Here is a 26,705-nt window from a genome sequence, read left to right as displayed (position 1 = left end):
AGTGGCATTCTAAGATTTGCTATATCTGCTGAAGGTATTCAAGTGAATTCTTAAAAGGCAGCAGGAATTGAGAAATTGGAATAACCACGAGCCGTAATTGAGATTCGGAATTTCTTAGCTTACCAGACTATCTCGGATGGTTGTGAAAGATTTTTCAGTCATTGCTTTGTCATTGACGAGATTGTTGAGAAAAGAGGTTACGTATGAGTGGGAAGGAAATTGTGAGCAAAGGATTCAACAACTGAAGCATTTCCTCACTCATGCACGTATTTTAGTATTCCCAGAAGATAGTGGTAATCATAAATTTTAGTGATGTTTCTTGAATGGTATGGGATGCATGTTGATGCAAATGTTAGGGTGATTACATACGTTTCACGACGAAAGGAACATCATGAAATGAATTACCCTACTGGTGATTTGGAAGTCATGATTACCATTCTTGCTGTGAAGTTATGAAGACATTATTTGTGGTAAGAATGCAAGATTTTTACGAATCCAAAAAGTCTCCAATATCCATTACTTGGAAGGATTTTGATATGAGGCAGCGAAGGTGGATTGAATTGTTTAATGAACATGATTGTACGACCAGGGTGATCGTAAAATTGTTCTAGCTGATGCACTTGGTGAAAAGACGGTGGTAAGAGTTGATGTCTGGCACGCTTGCCAAGATTGTCTTCTTGTGGATTGGAAATCAACTGAAGTAAAGTTGAGAATGGAAGTTTGAGAAGAAGTTGTAATTGCTAATTTTCAAATTAAGTCTTTTTAGTAAGGTCGTACTCAAGACTCAAATGGTTAACGACGAAAATTAAGAATTAACCAAGGTAAAGAAAGAAGGGAAAAAGAAAGATTGCTGAGTTCGAGAATAGGATGGTTATGATTGAACTTGAAGTGTTAGTTGATCAATGTACCAAGTTAGTACATTTACTCCAGTGTTGAGTAACAACCACAGTGCAACAGTACTTATATGTTTTATGGAGAAGAGATTTGGGTTACGGAACTGCTGAGTTTCTTAAGTATGTTGGTTGCACAGTTTCCAAAGTAACGCCATAAGGACCATGAAATGTGTCGATTTTTGTTGATTTGTGGAAGAAATACTTCTGGATAGAGAAGATTCGATCACGAAATAGTTTTGGTAGGCCCTGAAACTATGGATGAGTCTTCTCAAAGTATTCAGGTGATTAAGTTTAACCTGAGAGTAGCCAGGAATGGCAAAAGAGATTAATAGTTGAACATGTCACTAATCGAGTGTTTAACGTAGATGATCTTATAATTTTGAAGTTTTCACTTTAGAAAAGTATGATTCGGCTGGGAAAGGAAAGCAAATTAAGACCTAAGTACATCGGACTTTATGTGATCATCGAAGAGTAAGTGAAGTTGCATACAAGTGGTGATGTCTTCAGAATTGGCTAAGGTGATGTCTTCAGAATTGGCTAAGGTGCATAATGTATTATATTTCAATGCGTTGTCACTAGGTGGCAGATTCGTCACATGGAGTTCCGGTGCAACTATTGAGAATTAATCCGGATTAAACTGGTTGAGGAACCAAGGACGACTTTGGATTGGAAAAAGAATGTATTGAGAATTAAGACAGTGTAATTGGTAAAGAATTTGTGAAAAAAGCATTCAGTGGAAGAAATTACGTGGGAGAATCGGATGAGAGAGATTTATCCGAAGCTATTGTATGAGTTTAGATGATTAAGTTGGTTGTTGGAATTTCGGGGACGAAATTCTATAAGGAGGGAAGGTTGTCACAACCCGTCCCGGAATTTTAATTCCGAAGACGTGAAGTTATGAAAATGCCCTTAAACGGGACTAAGGGGCGTAAAATATGTTGTAACTTGATGATTTGGGGATTGGGTAGGATCCCACCTCCCTCAAATCTCTCCCTCATTCCCGTACCTTGTCTCTCTCTCTCCTCCCTCACAAATCTCTCATTCACTCTCCGTTCTCTCTCTCTCCTTCGAACTCACACGGACCACCCACAAACCACCCTAAAACTATACCAACGAAGGATCTAAGACCACCATCGTACTCCTGAGGACCACACGAACACGATGGTACCAATTTCAGGTGAGTTTCACTTCGGAAAATATGGATTTCAATTTCACTGTGCGTGTGCACTGTTCATGCACACGCAAAACTTGATGTTTTTGGGATTTTGAAGCTTGTAGGAAGCTTGGTGAGATCCTAAGGAAGCTCGGAGTGCTTCGTTTGAAGGAATTGGACGTCGGGATCATCGTGGTCAAAGTTGGCCGGAGCTTTCGAGGGGTTTTCCGGCGAATCCACGGCGAGTTAGGGGTCAAGGCAGGTATGGATGTGTTCGTCTTGTCAATACCTTCATTTTGATATATAGTACGTCGAAAATGGTTAAGAAATGAAGAAGTTATGACAATTTGAAGTTTACCCAGAAATTCCGGCAAAACACCCACCGCCGGCGAAACCAGTCCGGCGACGCGAGGAAGAAGACGCGCGCGTGGGCAGCGCGTGAACAGGGCGCGTGGGGGCGCGTGAGAGCTCCAAATTGAGTTCTGAAAATTGTCACGCGTTCGTGACGTCGTGTAGATCACCGTGGTATATTCATACACCCAAATTGAGCAACGTATGAGAAAGTTATGGACGAATGTTTGGTGTATGTGCGTTAAATAACGTCAATTTGGTTACTTTTTGTATAGGTGAAAATTATACAGAGGAAGAATGTAACCAAGCTAGGGGAGGTTCAGGGACCTATGAGACGTCGATGTGATCAGTGAGTGGACAGTTATTTTTCAGTATATATATATATACGTATGCTTGACGTATTTTAAAATAAATACGAATTAAATATCCTGTCATATATGCATCATATTTTAATATGTGCATTACCATAATTACGCATACTGTTGCATGGTGCTGAGGAGGCCCAGGTAAGCTACATTTAATATACATTTGATATACGTATGAAATACGTTTGGAATACGATTGAAATACTATCATCACATGCATTAGTAGTGGCATACAATTATATATGTGTATTTGGTGCTGTGGACGCACAGGTAAGTGCCAGGTAAGTGGTATTCATGTTTGTATTCAGTAGTAGTTGAGATGTTTAGAGAGCTCATAATCTGCACCCCCGGTGTTAGTGCTCCCGCCCGAGGCCAGGGCACAGCCTTCACGTGTATGTTCACCAGCACCGCATGCTCGCCTTGGATCCAAGTTAGGTGCAAGCCTGTCGTACAGACCACATTAGGTGGTTCCGACTTGTAGGTGACCCGCGATTTATCGCACAGCTTCACGTGATCGTAGCACTAGAGCATATATATATTACACCCAGCCTGTCGTACAGACCACGTTAGGTGGTTCCGACTCGTGTGCAGATTCAGTTATTGAGTTTGAGATTTGAGCTCTATATGCAGCCGTACAGGTCACGTTAGGTGACTCCCGGCTGCCAGATTATATGTTATTGATGTGAATTATGCTTGAGCACTTACATTCCATTATGAGTTTCCGACATGGCATATTCTTGAGCATGAATGATATACCCTTGAGCATGACTAGCATATCTATACATACGTATATATGTTTATTTTCTGAGAAAGTATACAGGTTTTACGGAGAGGGGTTACAAAGTTTTGAGAAGTGTTTGGAATTGGAAAAGAATTGTTTTACTGACCCACTCAACTTTGTTTTGCGCCCCTCCAGGTTCAAGAATTGCAAAGGTGTGGTGACTACGAGGAAATTCAACGGTGTTCTGACAGAATGGACCAAATAAGGACTCACCTTCGGGTGTTTCATTTTAGAAGTTGTATATTTTAAAGCTTCCGAACTGTGCAAATGGTTACGTCACTCTCACGTGACGGCCAACATACCCTCCTTCGGGACGGGGTGTGTCATTTTGAACGTGTTTAGAAATAAAGAAAATAATATTTAATAAACAACTGATTGAATCACATTATTGCTAACCCATTGTGAGGTACTAATTATTAAAAAAAAAAAATTGTATAGGAAAAAGTTAAATATTAAAAAACTGTTTATCATTGTACATTAAATAGTAAAATATTAAAACATTGTTTATCACTGTATTGATAAAAGAAAAGTCAAATATTTGAAGTAAATAAATAATTTTAGATCATGCTAGAAGCAACCTCACATAAACCAATTAAAGCAGCTGAATTCACATAATAAAATTAGTCTATAGAATTTACATTGAGAATAGATAAAATAATATTTAATAAACAATTAATTTAATCACATTATTGTTAGTCATTGGTGTCATCCGCTTCGACAAAAATAAGTGGACCAAAATGCCCCCTCAGCCAAAAAAATTCAAAACCTGCCCAAAATCATATTTCAAATTATGCAAGGGTAAATTGGTCATCTAGCCATAAAAAAACTGTGACATCCCACATCGCCCAAGGGAGTGATCCTTAAATGTATATTCCATCCCTACCTAGCACGAGGCCTTTTGGGAGCTCACTGGCTTCGGGTTCCATAGGAACTCCGAAGTTAAGCGAGAGGGGGGGCTAGAGCAATCCCATGATGGGTGACCCACTGGGAAGTTGCTCGTGAGTTCCCAAAAACAAAACTGTGAGGACGTGGTCGGGGCCCAAAGCGGACAATATCGTGCTATGGTGGTGGAGCGGGCCCGGAAAGTGGTCCGCCCCACGGGATGTGACAAAAACTGTGCTACACTGGTTACCCTTTCCGTTGGCTTTTTATATAAGATATGTGTTTAGTGTGAATTATTATATGATCCAACACGGTTGACCAAAAATACAAAGATGAAATCAAGTAACTTCAACGCCAGTTAGGTAAGGTTGTGTGACCTTATTTCATTTGATATTGTATCTCATTCTTCGTAAATTAAAATAATTTAAAATATAAGTTTACTAACCATAATTGTAAAATATTAAATAGAAATAAAAATATACAGTGGCAAACTAAAGCATGATCTAATTTGCTGGTCATCCCACAATTTCCCCTTACGTTTTTGAGTTTTGTTTTGTTTTATTAGCAACTTGACCTGCATGTCAACAACCTTCATAGTCCTCTCTCTTTTGAAATCACTTATTCTTACCTTTCACACACATTTATTAATTTTTGGCTATTGATGTCTACAATTCATTTAATTTGACGATCGAAAACTGAAAGAGGTGTACGAGAAATAAAAGTAGGTGTGTGGATAACACTACATGGAATTATTGACTTTTAATTTGTAGGTAATGTCAAGTTTATAATTAAAATACCCATATATATATATATATATATATATATATATATATATTAGTCTTTATGATTGATCAAGGGAAGAGGATCCTTTTCTGATCCACTTTGTGGGAATCATAAGGATCTTCACATCCTAGCCATTCATTATATATCGTGCGGTCAGTTTTCGTCAAGTACTATTTGCGTAAATAATTTCGAATTGCATCATACACGATGAATGACTAAGATGTGAGGTGCTTAGAATCCCTACAATTTAGATCCGGAGGGGATCCAAATCCTTGATCAAGTGGTTGAAAAGCCAACTCTTAGATTGTTATAATTATTTTTTAATGGCCATTGCAATTTTATTCATAGTGGACCAATGTAAACACAGACATGAGATATTATCATGTGATGATGAGTGAGATAAAGACATAAAAGCATAATTCTTGTGACGCGTAATTTATTGATACAATCCATAACATGTTTAGTTTAAAAATGAGTTAATACTATATTATTACAAGCTCATACAAACACAAGGAGTATATATATACCTCAATAAGATTTGTGTTTTTTACTAAAAATAGAATATATTAATTGTATTTAAGCAAAAAGTACAATTATTGTGTTTTTTTTTTAACATGTGTTTATATAGACTCATAGTTTGCAAGTGGAGTAAACTGATGTTTGACCCTTGAAACTATTATTTTAGTTGAAATTGACCTTTTGAACTATTTTTTTTGGTAAATTAATCTCTAAACTATTTGAAATTAGCAAATTAACAACTCACTATCAAATTTGATAAAATTTCATACACTTTGCCATCTACTGGCACCACTTTACCCTCAATAATGAATCACGTATTGGTCACGTATTAGTATTTGATGGCAAACTAGATAAAATTTCATAAATATAACAATGAAGGGTCAATTTACTAATTTCAAATAATCGAGTTCGTTAATTTATCAAAAAATAGTTGAGAAAGTGAACTTGAACAAAATAATAATTTAAAAAATCAAACCGCAATTTACTCATGCAAGTTAATTATATATGTCACCATCAATCATAACTTCATAAGAGTTGGCAAGAAGTGAAACAAGATATGTCTGTTACATTTATTTATACTCATCCGCATCAAATAACTCAGCACATTTTAGAAAACCCCAAAACATCAAGTAATGGCTCATGATTTCCAAGCCTTTCCGGAGCCGGAAAGAGAGGATAACCATGGTTTGCCTCTAGTTGTCTTCCTTTTTAAGTGCAAATACAAAACATCAAGTAATGCCTCATGATTTCCCTAATATTTTCTAATTTATTATATTTTATATTTACTATATCGGCACAACACAGACACTGGGAGCCTGGAGCTGTAGGGAAATTGTGACGAAGAACACAAGGCACCGACAAAAACCCAGATGAACAGCTGCTCTTCCATGGCTTCCCTTCTCATCCCACCACCCACTCTTCGTCTCCAACTCAAGGTAATTTTATCATTCCCATTTATCCACTTCCATTTTTCTGATTTTGTTTTAATTTATTTTATTTAGGGTTTTGTTTATTTGAACTACTGTAGGAAGATGGGATTAGAGTCAGAACTGTGCCTACGAACTTATCATCTTAAATTGACCGGACCGGTTTGAGAAGTTGCGGACGTCAGGGACGGTGTTGTGTGACGAAAGCTAAGGATTCATTAATTTGTGGTACTTGTAATTTAACAACTTAGATCCTTAATTTGGTTAATTAGCGTATAACTCAACTGTATTAGTAAGGTTCCATGGTTATTTATGAGGAACTGGATCCTATCACGAGCTCAGGATGAGAATCCTTCTGAGTAGCCCATCCAGTTAAACTTTGATCCAATGATTCCAAACAGAGAGATAATTCATTTCCTATTTATTAAACTCTAAGACCAATTTTCTCCCTTTGGGATAAATAGCGTAGCTAAAAAGTTAATTGCAAGTAAAGGTACTGTCACATAATTAATATCTATAATAATATATTATAGGAAAATGTAAGGGTTACTAATTTTTCTCTTTGTACTTTTTGCTTTTAAAGATGGTGTATATATCAAAAGAATAGTAGTTAATTAAGTCGGTGTTCAAAATAGTATTAACCATTGATAATACTTGTGTTTGAGATAACTTGCTTTTCTTCTACTTACAATTTTCATATCTTTAACGTATGAACATTATAATAGGAATCGTTCATTATTTATATCATCATCTGGAGATCATATTTGTAAAAAAAAATGTAATTTAGAGATCATTTAGTTATAGATATGTCTCAAACCAATCAACAGTTTAGGTAATAAATAACATCCTCATAATAAACCATTTATCTGTTTGATCTATATGAATGGCTAAAAGATCTATAAATTGATTTTTTTTTTTTTTTTTTTTTTTTGCATATATGATATTTACAGAATGATAAGAGAATAAACGATTACGATTATGATATTCGTAATGTGAAAATACATAAATCGTAAGTGATGAAACAAGTAGGTTTCTCGTGAACAGAACACAAATATTATCCTTTCACAAAACCCATTGTAATGTAGAAACTCCAGGAACGAAAGGAACAATTTACAGACAGAAGTGGCAAGTCTTATCAGTTTTTTGCTTTAATCACAATGCAACACATGCATGAGAATTAAAGATATGAATGGATGACCCCTCTTCTTATCACTATCTCGTCCGTACACTGAGCAATGTGCGGGTAAAGGATTTCCTGGCCCTAAAGAATTGAGGTCAAGTTAGCAACAAATTTTTTACAAAAAATTAGATATGAGAGATTAGAAGATCCCTTCATGAGCATTAATTAAAAAGGTATGCGTCTGGGATTAGCAAAATTCTACTTAAAATGTGTCCTTCATCAATATTTCTTACATGCTTTATAATTCTCGAGAAGAGTTTTTCTAATGAGAAATGCCGGGGAAATCGCCCACATAGCAAGTCACTAAGGCCATCTCCAAGCGAAATGACTAAATATAGCCTTGGAAAAAATTATTTATAAATGAACAATATCAGGTCATACTCATATATCATTTCCAACCGAATGGTCTAAATATAACCCCCTCAATAATTTATTTGTTTTAAGTTTATATTTTATATTTATTGATTAATTTAATTAAACTACCTTTGGATGTTTTCAAATTTAACCATTGAATTTAAATCAATCATTACAATTGAGGAGATGTGCCTAAAAAAAAAAGGCTAAGAGGGGGCTACATATAGCCAGCTTGATGCTTCTTTGGCCAAATAATGATATGGTGGGCTCTAGAATTATAGTTCAATCATCAATTGTAAATGAATTTTTTGACAAATCAAACCATTTTTACCTTTAACCCTCTCCATTGAAGATGCTTAACGACTCTCCCTCATGTATACTCTTAAGAGTTAATAGTAAATACGGGTCCCACTTTTGTTTTTAACTAAAAATATTTATTTTATGATTTTACTTTCTCTCTCTTACACCTTTTTCTTTTCTTCATTCAGGAAAGAGATTCTTTCAGGATTTCTTCCATCAAGGCTATCGGATCAAGTGATCCGGATCCTTAAAATTTGATCTAACGGCTAAAAACAATGATCTATTTAAAAATTATAATAACTTTAGCCGTTATATTAAATTTCAAAGATTCGGATCACTTGAATTGGTGATATTGATGAAAGAGATCCGGAGATGATCTATTTTCCTTCATTCTCTCTCCTCCCTGCTAAAACCCAAAGAAGCATAGTGAACTTTTGGCTTTTTTTCCCAAGACAGACTGTCTGCCCTCCTATTTAGGTGTCTTCCCATTCCCTCCTATTTTGTGTGGTCATGATTAAGTTACGTCAACATTTTATATTGATTTTTTTAATAGAGATAATAAGACAAAAAACAATAAGAATATAAAATGTTGACGTAACTTAATCGTAACTGCACAAATAAAAAGGGATAGAAAGAACACCCAAACAGAAAGACAGACAATCTGCCTCCTTTTTATCCCTCCCCGAAATTCCAGTTGCTCTCTTCTCACGCCATGAATTTGTAATCATGGCTGCTGGTTATCACGTATACTGTCTCAATAATTCATGGTAAACACGGGTCCCACTTTTTTTTTCCTCCCCGAAATTTCAGTTGCTCTCTTCTAATTTTACCTATCTTCATTTTTGTGAGCTTAATTTTTGGAGAAATTTTTCGTGCAACAGTAATACAGAATGGTATATTACGTATCACTATATAAATAGTAAAATATTTATGTTAAAAAGTTAATAACTTAAAAAATAACATTTCTCACCATTTATATAAAAACATATAATATATTATTCGTGTTCCAATCACAATGAAAAATTTCTCAAATGTTTGGAAAGAAATCTCTTGGGAAACGTAGCCTTAAGAAAGAATTTTGATAAAGCAGAAATTGTAAAACCACAGTGAAAGCAGAAATTTTATATACTATGACTGAGGAAAAATAAAGACACAGTAATTACAGGAGAACAATCGATACGTTTTTGGGACAAGGAATAACAAATATATACTTTCTTTTCTACATTTTTCACCATATATTTGGAATTGAATTCAGATTTGAATAACAATACTCCTCTCTCTCTCTCTCTCTTCTATTGGTGTAAGCTTCAGCACTTGCGTACAAGGTTGGTAGGGCTTCATTACTTGTCTCTGTATTGGTGTATCTAAGTTTTAGTTTGCCATGCACATGCATATTTGACTACTAATCATTGACATTATTTTCTGGTACTTGTATTTTACCAAGCTAGCTCGCTTCTGAATTTCGTTACCAGAGGATATAGACTATCATATGAACTTGAGTTATGGCGGGATCCGATTCTGATTCAATTGTAATCATACATGTTGGAGCGAAAAAATTCGGATCGTTCAATCTTCCAACAAGTAAATCTTGTAACCATGATGAGAAGTCCACAACACCATCTTCACTCATCATCAATGATGGAGGAGGGGACCTGCAAGAAAATAGTCCGACGCTCAAGTCAGTATTTGTTCAGAATGTTTATAAAATATAGAACAATCTTATACTTCTCTTTTTGTTCCCCTGTTCTAATGCGATTTTAGGCCTTTTATAATGTAATTTCACAGGTCCAAATTTTATTGTTTTTTATATTACATTACTGCCAATATTTTTTTATTGTTGCTTAGTTTTGATTAGAGGGTTAAATGGTAATTTTATGGGGTTTTGGTTGCATAATCAGGTTTTATTAATGTAGTTTATAATATTATTATTTAATAATAATAATAATAATAATCATCATCATCATTTGAACTACCTATTAATAGAACCCTCTTTGTCAATCAAAAGGAGGTGAAATGATTATTTATAACCAAAAAAAAGAGGCAATAATGTAATGTTAAGATATATCTAATATTAAAATAAAATAATAAAAAAAAACCTCCCACTCCTACTCTCATACACGTTCTCTTTCCCCCTCTGTCCTTCCCATTTTAAAAACAAAAGTAAAAAAGTGTTCATACACGTAAAGTGTGTACGCACGTACTAGTAATAATGATTTGAAGGAAAAACATAAAAGAAAATAAATGATGGATATAAAACTCTCTTTATCTTGCCACTTTGTACTACGATGTTGTGGTATAGTGAATGTGCCGGTTTTATATAGTCTTGTTATAATGGATTGAATTGAAATGAATAACTCTCAGGAGAATAAATTTTCATTTCAAACGATTAGAAAGAGAATTAGACATGAATAAAATTTCTCCCTCCTAATCCATGTATTTGGGGAGGATTGGAATGAATAACATTTGTTCTTGAGCAGAGGGGGCGTTGACGGGGAGCGAAAGGTGCAGTCGCACAGGGCCCCAAATTTTTGCCATCTAATATTATGTAATAATGTTCTATAAAATCTTATTATGCACTTTAAAATCTCATTATGCACGGCTTAAAATAGTATTTTTTTTTCTATTCTAAATATAAAAATTTGGAGTGCAATGAGATATTTTGGGTATCAATAGTAACCTCCTAAAAAGGGATATTTTTCAATTTTATTATATAATAATGTTATAAATGCAAGTGAAACTTTAAAGTTAGAGGTTTGAAGTTCTTTTTCATGTTTGGTTGTTGAATATTGAAATGCTTTTGATCATTTAGTGAATATTATATTTGTATATCTTTTTACTTATAATTAATATCATTTGTAAACTTGCAATAAGTGAGTACTAAAGTTTGTTTTGATTTAAGTGATTGTTTTTTACATCAATACATTGTCCGACTTTTCTCAAACTATCTTAGGAAAGGGCCCTTTTATAAATTTCGCATAGGGCCCCCAAAATCTTAGAGACGGCTTTGTTCTTGAGTAATTCATTTTCTAACCCCAATTTATAATATGTTGAATAATATTTATAATATGTTTATTGTGTCATGTACAGTAATCCAGGTCGTCGGAATACTGAGCAGGGGAAAGCTTCCAAGGAAGGTGAAGGACACAGAAGTAAGCCACAACGTCATCAACCAAAAATATTCCGGCCAAGCTGGGGTACTATATTTGCAGTATCATCTGCATTTTCTCTCTTCCTTGATCCCTTGATGTGCTATATTCCGTCCATTGGCGAGAAAGACACTTGCTACTTTTGGGACAAATGGTTGATGTGGACATTTTTCGTTTTACGATCAATCGGGGATCTCTTTTATGCACTGGACATTGCTGTTTTTCTGAAGAGATTTCGCACCAAACTTAGTGACAAGTCTTCTGCATCGGCCTCCTCCACAGAAACTATTATTGATGATCATCATGTGACAAGATATCGTATTTTCAAATACAAGAAATCAGATAGGTTCTTAGCCAATTTGTTATTTCGCATTTGGGTTGCTCTTCCCATTCTACAGGTAAGACCTACGAGAAGGTGATATGTTGCAAGTAATCAAATTTCACATTTAACTCCATGCATGCTCGATACCTAGATTTTATTTGACATGTATATATATATATATAGTAATCACCCCTGATGTAGCGGAATATATGTCAAGGGAAATCGAACGAAATTCCCACGCTAGAATTCACTAGCAAATAAGTTGAAGTCCATCAGCAATCGGGAATATTTCAGAAAATAGAAAAAACTCTAAACTTGAATTGATTACACCTATAAGGCCAAGATGACCTATTTATAATGTGAAACGGCGAAAGTTATAAATAAAAGGGATCATGAATGATCACTCTTAAATAGGTTTCTTGAACACCAGAGAATTGAGAAAAGCTCTAGAATTTTGATTATGGATGGCGCTATCCACATGCCATCTCAATTATTATGATTATGTCCTACTTAAAAATTTGACGCACATTAGATAGATTATTACGTAAATTATTGATTTAATAGCATTGGTTAGCTGATAACCCAATTTAACTGTTGGTTGAGATGTCTCCAGGCAATATTGCTCATTGGAAAGTATACATACTTTGATCATTCTATGCTTATTTTACTAATTCCATTCCAATATACGCTGAGGGCTTATAACGTCTACATATGGCTTGATCGGCGTGCTAACGTAGAGAATGGAATAAGATGGCTCAATGGTCTATTAGACTTCCTTCCGTTCATCATTGCTTCTCATGTAAGTTCAAATCTTATTTCCGACATGGGGAAAAAAATCTAAATTTTCTTGTAACCTTATTGTTGAGATATATGAGTGTATATATATGATAAACTTTTTAAAATTAGCATGGTCCACCACCAACACATTTACTAATATTGTTCTTAACGTAACCACATATCATTAGTGCAGGCTTTTTTTTCCACTAAAGGCGTCTGTGCTATTAGCATTGAACCTTCCACATATAAACTGTAAATTATCTTGTTAAGTCTTAGATGCGAGACGATCTATTCTCCAACAATAGGTATAGTTAAGCTCAAGCATTGATTGGTTAGTAAGTTAATACGATGCTAACTACTCATTTAGGACACTCTACAACGTTGTTATCTCATAATTTTAAACAACAATTTTTAAAATCGACATATCCAAATAAGGAAAACTTTCACAATAACAGTCAACAGTGCAAGTATTGAAATGTGAGATGATCTATTCTCCAACAATAGGTATAGTAATGCTCAAGCGTTAACTGATTAGTAAGTTAATACGATGTTAATTACTTGTTTAGGACACTCTACAACGTCATAATTTTAAACAATGATTTTTAAAATCAACATCCAAATAAGGATAACTTTCACAATAACAGTCAACAGTGCAAGTAGTGAAATGATGTCCTATTTGGATAACTTTTTCAAGCTTGATTTTTTAATTGACCTAAAAAATGAGCCAGTTGGATAATGAGATGACTTTGTATATGGGCTTAAACAAGTAGTTAATATCATATATATACTGGTTACTCCTTGAACACTCCTATATATATATATATTAGGGTACAATTTCTCATATGGTTTTGAATAAACAAAGGGAATATGGGCTTAAACAAGTAGTTAGTATCATATTAATATATATATATATATATATATATATGTATATGTATATGTATACGTATATACTGGTTACTCCTTGAACACTCCTATATATATTAGGGTACAATTTCTCGTATGGTTTTGAATAAACAAAGGGAAGACATTTGAGAATACTGAATAGGAGTACGAGCATGTTTACTTCTTCTTTAAGGGCCATCTATTTGAGGGGTGTGGTGCCTTTCAATATTTTTATATTTTTTCAATATATAGAATTATGACTCCTCGTATTGATATGGGAAAATATTGCAATATATATAGAATTACATTCCTAAATTACATGCTACAATCACAGATATCGATTCAAGATTAATTAGTTCTAATCTAACACCATACTTTTCAAACACACTAATTACAATTGCAATGTATATTGTCCTTCAGCTTTACGGATCCATGTGGTACTTTTTGGCTGTGAATCGAAAGATAAAATGTTGGCTGGAGTATATCTGTAAACATGAAAAAATATGCGACCTTGGCACAGTTGATTATTCCTTCCATTGTGGATATTCTTCTCAGAAAAACAATGAGATGATCAGTATCCCAGGTTTAAAACAATCATGCCTTGTAGAACTTCCAAAAAATATGACATCGTTCCCTTTCGATTATGGTATATATCTGTCTGCTCTCCAATCTAATATGACAACGTCAAGAGATCTTTCAAGAAAGATCTTGCACTGTTTTTGGTGGGGCCTGCGAAATTTGAGGTTTGTATTTGTATGACTTTTTCATGTTTGATCACCTATAAATTAATATGCATATTTATGTTGTAAACTCATAATGTCATGTTTATCTATTAAACCCTCTCAACAATGTCGTCTTTGATGATATCCTTCCATTTCATATTTTTGCAGTTCTTTTGGTTCAAACCTTCAGATTTCTACGCGGCCGAAATCATCTTTTCAGTTATGATCGCTATAATTGGCTTGGCACTATTTTTAGTCTATCTTAATTCAAGGGTGCAACGGGTTGGTGCGGTGATCAGTACTCTGTTAAGCAAATTTTTTGTCAATAATTAAGCTTAAAGGCTTAAAGCTCCTCCATGCAAATTTTTTGTGTATTCATGCACGTACGTATATTTCTAGATTTAATGAAATCGTCATGAAATTGCTTTATAGAGTTGGTAAACATGCAGGGGTTAGAAAAAATGGCCGACCAACGTAGATTGAGACAGAAGATGAAAAAGATATATCCAAGCTTAATAAAAAAAAATACGTGACAAGAGCCCGCACCGCATGAATTCACTGCAGAAAGTATGTAACAAGAAATCTTTTAATGTAACAGTCACCAAAGATAATATTCGTCATGTGTACGTAATTAATTGTATCTAATTAAACATTGGTATGCAGGTTCCAATTCTTGGGAGAATATGTGAAAAAGGGTTGAAAGAAATATCTCAGCATCTAAAGCCGAACATGTATACTAGGGATGAGTGTATTATTCGAAAGGGTGAACCGTTGCGGAAGATGCTGTTCATCGGGCAAGGCACTGCTTTGAGCTACACAACTACTGAAGGCGCAACAACAAGCGTTTGCAAATGCCTTGAGAAAAATGATTTCTAAGGAGAAGAACTTGTAATTTGGGCATTGAAATCTGCCTCATTTTCTGAGTTGCCTATCTGCACTACAACCCTTGTGTCCCAATCAAAAGTTGAAGCATTTTCAATCACTGCAAACCACTTGAAGTCTGTAGTCGCTGAGTTTTGGTGGCACTTTAGATGGGAGCTTCCTCCCTCTCGGTTGGAGTATTTTGCAGCTTCTTCCACACAAGCAGCCTGGCGCCGCCACCATGCAAAAAAGTTAAGAGATCAGCTGGTTGGGACAAATAATTAGTAGATTAGTACGAGCATTTTGGAGCATCGCCTTGGTGTGTGTGTTTTTGAGTTGGTATCGCTTTTGTGTGTGTGTGTGTGTGTGTTTTGAGTTGGTATTGCTTTGGTTCCTCTTTAAGTTGCTTTACTCTCTTTTGGCCTTGGTTTCCCTTGAATGCGGTGATGTGTCCTGCGTTTTGGTGTGTGGTATGAAAAGTGTGTAATCATTGACATGCATGAGAACGATCTTTTGAATTAAAGGCTCAAATTATGGATCATCTTCTTCAAATTCAACATGGAGTGGCGGAAAAGTTTGTGTCCATTGATATTTGTAGCACAATGTGAGTAGTCGTGCTAGTATTAATGTCGTAGTTGTCTAAGGTCACCGTTGAAGAATTGTGTTGGAGAAGCAATCAGTTGGTGATATGGTAACTCATTTTATTCTGTGGTCACATTTTATTTGATTTCCATAGTTGTTTTCTAAGTTGGGTCTTGGAAATTTGGTGTCATTCATTGGATCGTTTTCACGTTTGGGTTTTGGATTTGGGTTATTTTTTTTGCATGATCTTATAGTGTTTTGAATAAAACATCACATCCAAGAAAAGTGAAATTTAATTGTATGATATGATCAATATTGTTCAACGCGCTCTAAATTGCGCACTTAACTCAATCTTCAAGACATGTTCGTTTTGAACATTGCTTGCCTCGTTACATGAAAGGATGAGTCTTTCTTTTGTGCCTACAAATCACAGTTTGACACTTATATTACAGACTACTAAAAAGTTAGTTTAGAGCAGTGTGCTATCTCTCCACTTACTTTAGAATAGACTATGGCTCAAATCACGGAAAGAAAAGGTTTTGTATGCATGTCAACTGTGATTTGCATGTGAGGAGAAACACAAGTTGACCATGTTACCCTAGATTAGATTCTCTTGTTCATGGTTTGATTCTGATGCAGATTTTGGAGTTGTTGGTGTCCACCATATCGGATTGTTTTGGTTGAACCTTGAAAAATCTCTCAGCTTTTACCAGAACATTTTAGGTAAAATTATCAAATTCCTCCCTTTACTTATACACATGTGTAACTGTCTTTAGTGTGAATTACTATATAATGCAACACAGTTGACCGAAAATACAAAGATGAAATCAAATAACATAAACGCCAGGTAAAGTAGTGTGACCGCCTTACTTCACTTGAGATTGAATTTCATTCTTCGTAAATTGAAGTAATTTAAAATATAAGTTTGCTGATCATAATTGTAAAATATTAAATAGAAATAAAAATATATAGTGACAAACTAAAGCATGATCTAATTTGCTGGTCTCCCACAATTTCCCCTTAGGTTTTTGAGTTTTGCATTGTTTTATTAGCAGCTTGACTTACATGTCAACAACCTTTATAGTCCTCTTCCATTTGGAATTAGGATAATACTATTTACACTCATTTTTTACCTTTCATGCACTTTGTTAACTTATGTTATTGATCTATTACAATTCATTCAATCCGACGATCGAAAATTGAAAAAGGTATGCAAAAAGTAAAAGTAAATATGTTGACATCACTACCTGAAATAATTGAATTTTACTTTATTGATGATATCAAGTTTATAATTAAAATATCCATATATATATATATTAGTATTTATGGTTGATCAAGTGATTGAAAAGGCAGCTCTTAGATTGTTATAATTATTTTTTAATGGCCAGTCCAATTTTATTCATAGTGGCCCAATGTAAATACGGACATGAGATCTTATTGTGTGATGGTGAGTGAGATCGAGACATAAAAACATAATTCTCGTGACTCATAAGTGATCAATACAATCCATAACATGTTTAGTTTAAAAGTGAGTTATACTATAAGCACAAGAAGAATACCTAGACCTCAAGAAGATTTGTGTTTTCACTAAAAATAGATTATATTATTTGTCTTTAAGCACAAAGTACAATGATAGCGTTATTTTTAATATAATAGATATAGTTTATAAGGAGAGTAAATTGTTGTTTGACTCATTGAACTATTACTCCAGTTGAAATTGATTTTTTAAAATATTTTTTAGTAAATTAACCCTTATAATATTTAAAATAAGCAAATTAACTCCTCACCATCAACCATAAGATCTGGCACGAAGTGTATACAACAGAATTAATTTCCAAATTTTATTAGAGCCAAATTTAGAAATTAAAAGCTACAATATGTGAAAAACAATACGTTGTGGGGCAAATGCGTGAAATAAAATCTCTCACATCTACATCAAATAATTTTGCACATTTTAGAAAACCCCAAAACATCAAGTAATGGCGCTTGATTTCTCTAATATTTTCTAATTTATTATTTTATATTACTGTATCTGCAGGAACTGACACAAACCCAGATGTGCAGCTGCACTTCCATGGCGTCCCTTCTCATCCCACCACCCACTCTTCCTCTCCAACTCAAGGTTATTTTATCCTTTCCCTTTTATTTTATGATTTTATTTTAATTTCTTTAATTTTAGATTTTATTTATGGAATGTTTAACGAAATACTTTCGGTACTATTCATTTTTAACGAAAATAATATTTTAACTCTAAAAAATCACTCATAATACTATTCACTTGCAACATATTTTTGTCATTTCGATTAAAATTCAAAAATTTCAAGCTATTTTTATTAATTCTTCTTTTATTTATTTGATCGATTGCAGGAGGATGGGGTTAGAGTCAGCACTGTGCTTACGAACCCATCGTCTACAATTGACCAGACCGATCTGAGAAGTTGCAGACGTCACGGACGGTGTTTTGAGACGAAACCTAAGGTGACCGTTGAAGAAGATGTACTGGAGAAACAATCAGTTGGTGCTCAGGACAAAATTGGTAACTCCTTTTATTCTGTGGTCACTTTTTATTTGATTTTCACTAATTGTTTTCTAATTTGGGTCTTCGAAACTAGAAATGTTTAGTTGTGATAGAAATACGGATGATATATTACACGTTTTTATGCAAGTGGTGGAAACTTTTTATTTTTAAGTTATTAATCTTTTAACACACATAATCCACCATTTATATAGGGACACGTGGTGTACCACTTAGCGTGACAGTCACACTGAAAAATCTCTCTTTCGAAACGAAGTAGGATTATTTCATGTCCAAATCTCTTCCCGCCCTCTTACATAAACGAAGTAGGATTCTTTCTCACTTTCTCTGTCATTTTCTATTAAAAAATTAACATAAGATATTTACGTAGCTTAATCGTGACTATTTAAATATGAGTGGAGGAGAGTGAAATTTGGAGAGAAGAAAATCCTGGTCCTTTGAGAATTTTGTGATTTACATGCGAGGAGAAACGCACGCTGACCATATTAACCTAGATTCTCTTACTTGTTCATCTTTTTAATCTGATGCAGATTTTGGAGTTCTTAGCGTCCACCATGTCTGATTGTTGTGTGAAAACCTTGAAAGATCTCTCAGCTTTTACCAGAACATTTTAGGTAAAATTATCGAATTCCTCATCTTTTACTTGCATTTTTAAAGTACGTCACAAATTTGATGGATCAAAAAATACGCCTTGAAATAAATGAGGCTAGGCCACATGACAAGCTCCCCTTCAGAGGTGCCTGGTTATGGGTTGGTTCAGAGATGATTCATCTCATGGAACTTCCAAATGCCTTTAACGGAAGACCCGCCCATGGAGGTCGCGACCGCCATGCTTGTATTGCAATCAAGGACGTGTCTAAGCTCAAAGCAATCCTCGACGACGACGCTGGCAAGCTTATCTTTTTTAGAAAACTAATGAAAATGATTTGAAAATTTTGAGTTTTAATGATAAGAACAAAATAAAGGATCAAGTAAATAGTACCAGGTTTAGATTTGACTTTTTAGTGTAAAAATGTGGTTTTTCATTAAAGTGAACAGTACCGCAGACTTTCTGTTAAAACTCCCTATCTTTTTCTCATCTGCAGTTCATTTCATTTTCGATAACTTCTGGAACGGATGTTTGATCCATGGAAGGAATGTGGACGGCTTACATGGCTGTTTTCGGCTGCAGGTATTCCCTACACGATTAGCAAGTCCGGGAGGCCTGCGATTTTTACACGAGACCCGGACGCAAATGCTCTGGAGCTTACTCAAGTTTGATAGCTGAGAGTTGCAGGCTTAACCTTTATGTATCGATCCCGTCGTGGTTACATTACGTTTAGACACACTAATTGAGATTAGTAGAGTTTTGTGCAGGTTATACATAAAACGATCATTGTTATATGGGCTGCTGGTGTAAAGAGCTTCATTATATCATATTATGATAAATTGTTAATTTGGATCATCTCTAGAGCTCATTGTCCGAAGCCTAAGGACTAAGAAATCCGAACCGTTCAAAAGAGAGATCCATGCCTTTAGTTTGTGTAAAGTGGATCAGCGGAATGAGTTAATGAAAACCATCAGATTCAATTTGAGTAGTTCTGATTTCTTGGTCCTTAAACTCCGGACAGTAAGACCTGGAGACTCTCTGTCCCCTTTTTCCTACTTCAAAGAGGAGATAAATGATGCTGCCGGTCGTCGGGGTCTTGGAAGGGGCGGCATCGGATGTCCGTCGACTTCCAAGACAGTTTTGGGTGTCGTCACCCGCGGGCTTTCACGACAGACGGGTATTCCAAGAGAGACGTCAACAGATATCAGAGAAACTAATTTGGACCAATTTACGGTTATATTTATTCTTCCCTAGTCCAATACAGAATCTAATTACAACTGAATAAATCAGAAACAGGTCCTATTACACTCAGTGACTCAAGCCAACACCTAATACAATTATTTTATATACAATGTTTTTTTTTGGGTGCGGAGCTCAAAAATAACATTTTGGGCACCAGGATAAACGCTTTTAATCACTTCATCTGCAAGATCCTTGCCTAATCTTATTTACATAGTTAAGCCAAACTTGACCTCCATTCCTGTATGGCAGAACGCAATGTATGGTTTGGAGTCAACACAAAATTGTTTAGTCTAAGCCTTGTCAATGGGGACACTTTGTGTTTCTTAATCCATGCTTTGATCGCTCGATACTCATATGTAAAACCGTCTGCAGCTACGTGTGGATCCTCCATGATTTCCTGCATTATGCACAATATGATGCACGAAGCGAATCAAACGAAAAGAAAATCTGAAATCTGTTTTCGCGTATCATTTTTTTGTGTTAACCAAAATACTTTACCTGAAGTATTGGACAAAAGAAGTGGTTTGGTGCATTGATAGGGTTTCTATCAAACTTCAAACTAGAATCTGCAAGATTAGCGAGTCGTTTGAGAACCGGCAAAACTTCAGTTTCAAGATCTGGTCTATCCCTGCATCTAAGTTGGGAACACCTTAGTGCAACTCGAGCCAACTCCTCTGCTTCTGCAAGTGGCCAATCTGCAACCGACTTGTCCAAGATTTCAGCAAAAGACCCACTTGCAATTGCATTCTCCGTAACAAATATAAGCCGCTTTGGATGGCGACCTGTCAGTACTTGAAGGATTATGACACCAAATGCATACAAATCTGATTTGGGCCGGACAGTGCCAGTTCTTTGATACTCTGGATCCATATAAAAGAGTGTACCAGCGAGAATTGATTCTCTGTACTCAGTGATGTTGTCAGGCACGACGTTTGAAATGAGTTTAGCCAGCCCAACATCCCCTATTTTGCTCATGTAGTTTCTGTCTAATAAGATGTTTCCCGGCTTTAGATCTCGATGCACAATAGGATCCAGCTTAGAGTTGTGTAAGAATGCAAGCCCACAAGCTACTTCAAAAACTATATGGAACCGAATAGTCCAAGGGAGTGGCGGTTTTCCATTTTGGCAGTAGACATAATCTTCCAAGCTTCCATTTTCCAAGTATTCATAGACCAGGCAACCAATCTCAGGACAAGCACCAAGCAGCAAAACTATATTCGGATGGTGTAGCTGACTAAGAATTTCAACCTGCAAAATTAGGCAGGGACCATAATATAAGAAATACATCGTGAAAGCAGCTACAAAGTTTGATCTCATGATATATTCAGCATCAGCAATAGGTTAGTCACTCTGCATGAGAAAAATTATCGGATAGGAACTAATTCTATAACTCAGGGTCGAATGGTATGAACTATGAACGGAGAGGAGCCATAAGATAAGTTACGAGAAAGCATCAATGACACTAAACCAATGCAATCAAATAGGTTCAGAAACATTACTCAATTATCTGTAACGCTTATATATACCTCTTTCAGAAACTCCTCTTTCTTATCAACTGCATCAGGTCGAAGAACCTTAACAGCTACCGGGGTGCGATCAAGACTGCATTTGTAAACTTTTCCATATCCTCCCTCACCAATCACATTAGCCTCTGAGAAGAAACTCGTTGCTACCTCTATTTCATTCCTACTGTATCTCCTATACCTCCTGTCACTTGAGAAGAGTGCATCAACTAATTTATTTTTCTCTGAGGACTCTTTCATGGCAGTCAGCTCGGCCATTTGCCTCTCATAAGCCTCTTTAGCAAGCAGAACTTTGGCCTCCTCAATCTCCTTCAGTGCCTCCAAATGCTTTGCTTTCTCTTCCGCAGCAATTTTTCTCAACATTTCTTCACTTTCAAGGGCAGCATTCACTCTTTTTGTTTCATCAAGGCATTCAGAAGAAAGTAATTGCACCTGAAAATATAAACAACAAAGAGAAAACGGAAGGTCAATAAATAAAATCTTCTGTCCTTGGTCGGCTCAAGTTCATATTTAGTTTCAATTGCTTGACTTTTATCATGTTTGCAGAAGTTTGGAACACCTCATAACCAAACTCTTACCTTGCTTTGGGCATGGACCAGCTCTTCACAAGCTTGTTTGTACATGGCAATAGTATTTTGCAATTCCAGACGCAACTGTTCTACCTGCGTCTGCACATGTGACTGCACAACAAAAGTTCCAATCAAAAGTCAAAACTCAACCAAGCATCATCCAAGGATGACAGATATAGCTGTAAAATTCTAAAAGCAGAACTAGGCAGTTGGTAAAAATGCTCAGTGAAAATCACCAGCTCAGTAATTGAAGAACCCGAGGAACTTCGATCCTTAAAACAACTAATATCCAGGTTATCTCCCAAGTTTTGATGATTCCTTTCCTGATCTACACTAACATTTGAGGAAATGCTCATACGCGTGAATGCTTCAGAACTTAGGTAACTAAGGTCTGACATTGTAGATGCTCCATAAGCTTCATGAAATCTGGTTTCTACATAGGAAGAATGAACCCTGCTTATCTGTTTATTGATATCACTTGAACTTCCCTTTCGGTTTTTTAGAGTAGACATCTGGCCAGCAGATCTAGTCTCTGAGTTGAGAAAAGAAACAGTTAAGGTCATCATATACGTATCAACTAAAAAAAGCACTTGTAAGTTGTAACATACCACAAGCAGAAGAAGGATTATCTGATTTTGTGATGATTCTATGTTTGGAAATGGAATAAACTTCGCAAGTATCGGGAGCACCTCTCAGCACAATTGGTGATACACCCTGTCCTTTCAGTTTCCTAAACAAGTTATCACAAGAAACTTAGTCTTTAAATCATTAAACAATGCAACATTATAATCGAAGACATTAGTTGGAGAAAAATTAATACTCAGAAAAGAAATGACAAATAGATTGAAGGGGGGGGGGGGGGGGGGGTTGGGTTAAATTTCCAACAGCTACAAATTCACAGTAACACACCCGAAGAAGTGTGAATTTGTACGGTTAAACACTTCTACTGGAGGTAATTGTAAAATTCATAATCATGACCTCCTAACACATTTGCCACATAAACGCTAACGCAGAAGGAAATCAAGACAAGAACGCCCCAATTCACAGAATGTGAAAGATAATACATTATCACGATTCACGAAATATCAAACTGAGTAATGTCAACTAAAGAAAGCTCCCAACAGTAAATTCGCAACACTTTCAATAGGAATGCAGTGACATTAAATTTCAATAGTTTTATCACCATACATACCTGGTAACGTAATTTGAAGAGTAGGCGCCGAGCACTAAACAATCGATCCCCGATTCAGATATGAACCTTAGAATCCCATTTGCAGGATCATCATCCTCTAACACCAATGTTTCCACCTACAAAAGTTACGGGTTCTGAGTTAGGACACAGTCATATTTTCAGACTATAAATTTGAAGTCTTTACTTTGTTTACAAATCGAAACACGAGCATTGATGTATGTCAATTTAAAAATTCCTTACTTCTGTCGAAATTCTAAGTTTATTTCCTCCATTAAAACGCGGGGTCTTTTTTTTTTTTTTTTTTTTTTTTGCGTGGATTGACTAAATTTATGACACTTCGTAGGTTTATTTCAGCAATAATTTCAAAGATAAAGACAGAAGCTCACCTTCTTATTATTTTTGCATTTCTTCTTAAACGGAATAAAAACTTCCTCAAACTTTTGTTTCTGGTCCTTCACATACGTTGCCACCAAATTTGCATCCAGCTCTGTGATCGGGATGTGATCTCCTGCTGCCGGAACCACAGTTACAAACCACCAAAACAAACAAAAAAATCAAAACTTGACTCGCAGAGCAAACCATAACGCTCAGCTCCGTTAGGTCATCGGAAAATAGAATTCAGAAAATTACGTTCGCTGCTCCAACTACTTCAGTAGCTGTTTGATTCTCAAGAAGAGATTTTTTTTTTTTTTTTTTTTTCGAACTGCGAATTCAATTTTCCGTTATTTTCCCGGCAACCAAACAGAGCGGGGTGGGCCAACGGTCAGAGATTCAGTTGCAGGGAAAGAATCAAAGAAATAGGAAATACGTACATGGAGTTGGGATTGAGTTGATTTTGGGGATGACGTGGACTAAAACGAAGCGATCTGCCGTGGGTAACAGGTTCTCCGCAGCCCAATTCACGGCGCGTCGGCTTCCCGGGCTCCCGCCGCTGTTAACCGCCACGGCCACGGACGACATCGCCACCGCAGCAGAGCAACTGCCGCCCGCGCTACACGAGATTCAGCCGCCTTTTCGTCTTTGGGTCAAAGTCGCCCTTTGTTCTCTTGGGATGATTAGGTGCAAAACGTATCTAATTAAGGGTGCTTGGTAAATTTATTCAAAATATTAAACGAACCGCGTTTGTTTTCTTTTATTTAAATAATTATTAGGTAACGGCGATGAATGTGAGAGGAATCTATATTGATTTATGTTTTTAGGTCGTGGAATCTTTATTTATTGAAAATTTTAACGAAAAGCTCGTGCTATTGTTTATTTTAACGAAAATCATATTTTTATACCAAAAAGTTAATTCTGGTACTATTCATTTTAACATTTATTTTGTCTTTATCGTTAAAACTCAAAATTTTCAAATATGTTTCATTAGTTTTCCTTTATTTATTAATGTATTTAGTTTTATGATAATTTAACCTGATATGTAGTGATTTACGTTACGTTACATAATAGATTCATAATGTAATGCTATATCGGCTATTGTCATATAGAGGAGTTGAACTGGGCACTATTTCTGTACAAATTAAGATGAATATTACTAAATTATAATATTTGTGCGTAACTATAGTATGATAAAGAGTTGGAAAAAGAAGTTAATTGCAAGCAAAACATGAACGTTGTGAGAAAATGGGTGAAGCATTTTTAGCGCCCAAGGGACGTGTGGCCTGTAGAGCAGCAAACAATTAACCACATATACACATACATAGTTTTTAGAAGGAATCTCTATTTTTCTTAAATAAAGATTAGCTGTGGAGCCCACATTACATTCAATTCCAACGATCTAAAATGTTTATTTTTTAAGATGCATTTCATAAATCATCCATGCAATATATTAGTTAAATAAAAAATATCTGAGGCATTTAATTGAGTTTAAAGAATGACGAACACTATGTTCCAAATGTTAACGCAAGATATTTTCTGACCCAGACATGCCTAAAGGAACATAAACCTAAAAGAACACCAGCCCAAAGGAAAGTTAAGGTCCAATTAGTGTGGGAAGATGAAGGTCCAATTAGTGTGGGAAGATGAAGTCAGTGCTTTAAGACCATCCCCAACCGAAGGAGGGCCAAAGGGCTAGTTTTAGCTCTCTGGCCCTCTAAGAAATTAATATTTTAATGAACAGTGCAAGATCATATTTCTTACCATCTCCAACCGAAGGCCAAAGGGTGAAACATAATTTATTATTTAAATTTAAAAACTACAACAATTTAAATTTATAGGAAAAAAATGTTGTTTAAGTTTCATGTTTTTAAATGTTTTTTTATGTTGTTTAATGTTATTTAATCTTGTTTCATGTTACTTAATTTAATTTAATATTATTTAATGACTTAGGAAGTTATAAGAAAAAAAAAATAGAACTTAAAAAATTAAAAATTTTGTTTAAAAAAAAACTGTAAATAAATAAATAAATAACGGCTAGTTGACGTTAGCTAGCTAGCCGTTGCAATTTGCATTCTGGCCTGGCCCAGGGGTTGGCTGGCTGCTTTGGGCTGGGCGGTTGGCCCTTTGGCCTTTTTTTGTCCAGTGGGGCCCATGAGCCATTTGGCTTGACTCTCAGTTGGAGACGTTTTCTGGCTATTTTTGATCATCTGACCCTCTGGACCATTCGGTTAGAAATGGTCTAAGGAACCCATGGCCTCCAAGTGTCCAATTAGCAATCAAGTCAAGCACCATGAAGTGTTTTCCAAGCACAAAATGCCAAGATGGCCTACTGACAACTTTAAGGCATGAGAGCCTAGGAGTAAAAAGAGCAGGCTTACTCATATGTCAATTTTAAGCCACTTGACGACTAAATAAGAGGACCGAGGTCTACAAAGACACATAAAGGTTGACAACAAGGCCATTGGGATATGAGTTCCCACCAACTCCTGGATCGAGTAAGGCGCTTGATCGCGTTGTCCAAGAAAGAACACGAGTGGACTTGTGCAAGTGTCACCCCATTGCCAACCAAATAATGAAAGGACAGTTAACATATGTCTAATTTGTGTGTTCTGTGCATTAAATACAAAGGAAGTGATAGACTTGAGTCCATAAGCTGAAAATTCAGAAAAGGGCCTATATAAGGAGAATGAGTACTCCTTAAAAGGGGTCAGGCTGATTGAGAGAGAAATTATACTATACTAGCCAAGCGATATTTGTAACCTTATTCTCGATTTATAAAAGAGACCCAGTTGATGTAGCCCAATTTTCATAGGTACAGTTAAATCCTGTGCATATTCCTATTTGTATTCAAAGCCTAAATTCATTAAAGTAACACTTGACTCATTCAACCTTGGTTAGCC

The 26,705-nt window shown here is 35.6% G+C and overlaps 1 protein-coding gene, 1 long non-coding RNA gene and 1 pseudogene across 2 annotated transcripts; 2 read left to right on the top strand and 1 right to left on the bottom strand.

Annotated features, from left to right (window-relative positions):
- Positions 1-2,408: 2,408 nt before the first annotated feature.
- Positions 2,409-3,742, top strand: LOC137746698 (uncharacterized). Its single transcript, XR_011069895.1, has 3 exons — positions 2,409-2,571; positions 2,673-2,746; positions 3,679-3,742. It is a non-coding gene; the product is annotated as an uncharacterized lncRNA (long non-coding RNA).
- A 7,824-nt stretch (positions 3,743-11,566) lies between these two features.
- LOC137747028 (cyclic nucleotide-gated ion channel 1-like) lies at positions 11,567-15,478 on the top strand (annotated as a pseudogene).
- Positions 15,479-20,188: 4,710 nt separating this feature from the next.
- Positions 20,189-24,514, bottom strand: LOC137747271 (U-box domain-containing protein 34-like). The gene is made up of 9 exons (XM_068487349.1): positions 24,243-24,514; positions 23,817-23,941; positions 23,431-23,546; positions 22,847-22,968; positions 22,475-22,770; positions 22,248-22,349; positions 21,673-22,101; positions 20,645-21,394; positions 20,189-20,543 (listed from the first exon to the last, which is right to left on the bottom strand). The coding sequence occupies exons 1-9, from the start codon at positions 24,388-24,390 to the stop codon at positions 20,361-20,363; spliced, it is 2,271 nt and encodes a 756-aa protein (XP_068343450.1). The 5' UTR covers positions 24,391-24,514; the 3' UTR covers positions 20,189-20,360.
- Positions 24,515-26,705: the final 2,191 nt, after the last annotated feature.

This window comes from Pyrus communis, chromosome 10, assembly GCF_963583255.1.
Source record: "Pyrus communis chromosome 10, drPyrComm1.1, whole genome shotgun sequence".
Classification (NCBI taxonomy): Eukaryota; Viridiplantae; Streptophyta; class Magnoliopsida; order Rosales; family Rosaceae; genus Pyrus; species Pyrus communis.
This window is presented reverse-complemented; position numbering and strand designations above follow the sequence as displayed.

Excerpts from the sequence above, each read along its gene's own strand:
- LOC137747271 (XM_068487349.1), bottom strand. The coding sequence starts at position 24,390 with ATGTCGTCCGTGGCCGTGGCGGTTAACAGCGGCGGGAGCCCGGGAAGC. Across the intron at positions 22,969-23,430 it reads TCTTCAAATTACGTTACCAG|GAAACTGAAAGGACAGGGTG; the intron begins GTATGTATGGTG and ends TAACTTGTTTAG. Across the intron at positions 20,544-20,644 it reads TCTTTTGTCCAATACTTCAG|GAAATCATGGAGGATCCACA; the intron begins GTAAAGTATTTT and ends TGCATAATGCAG.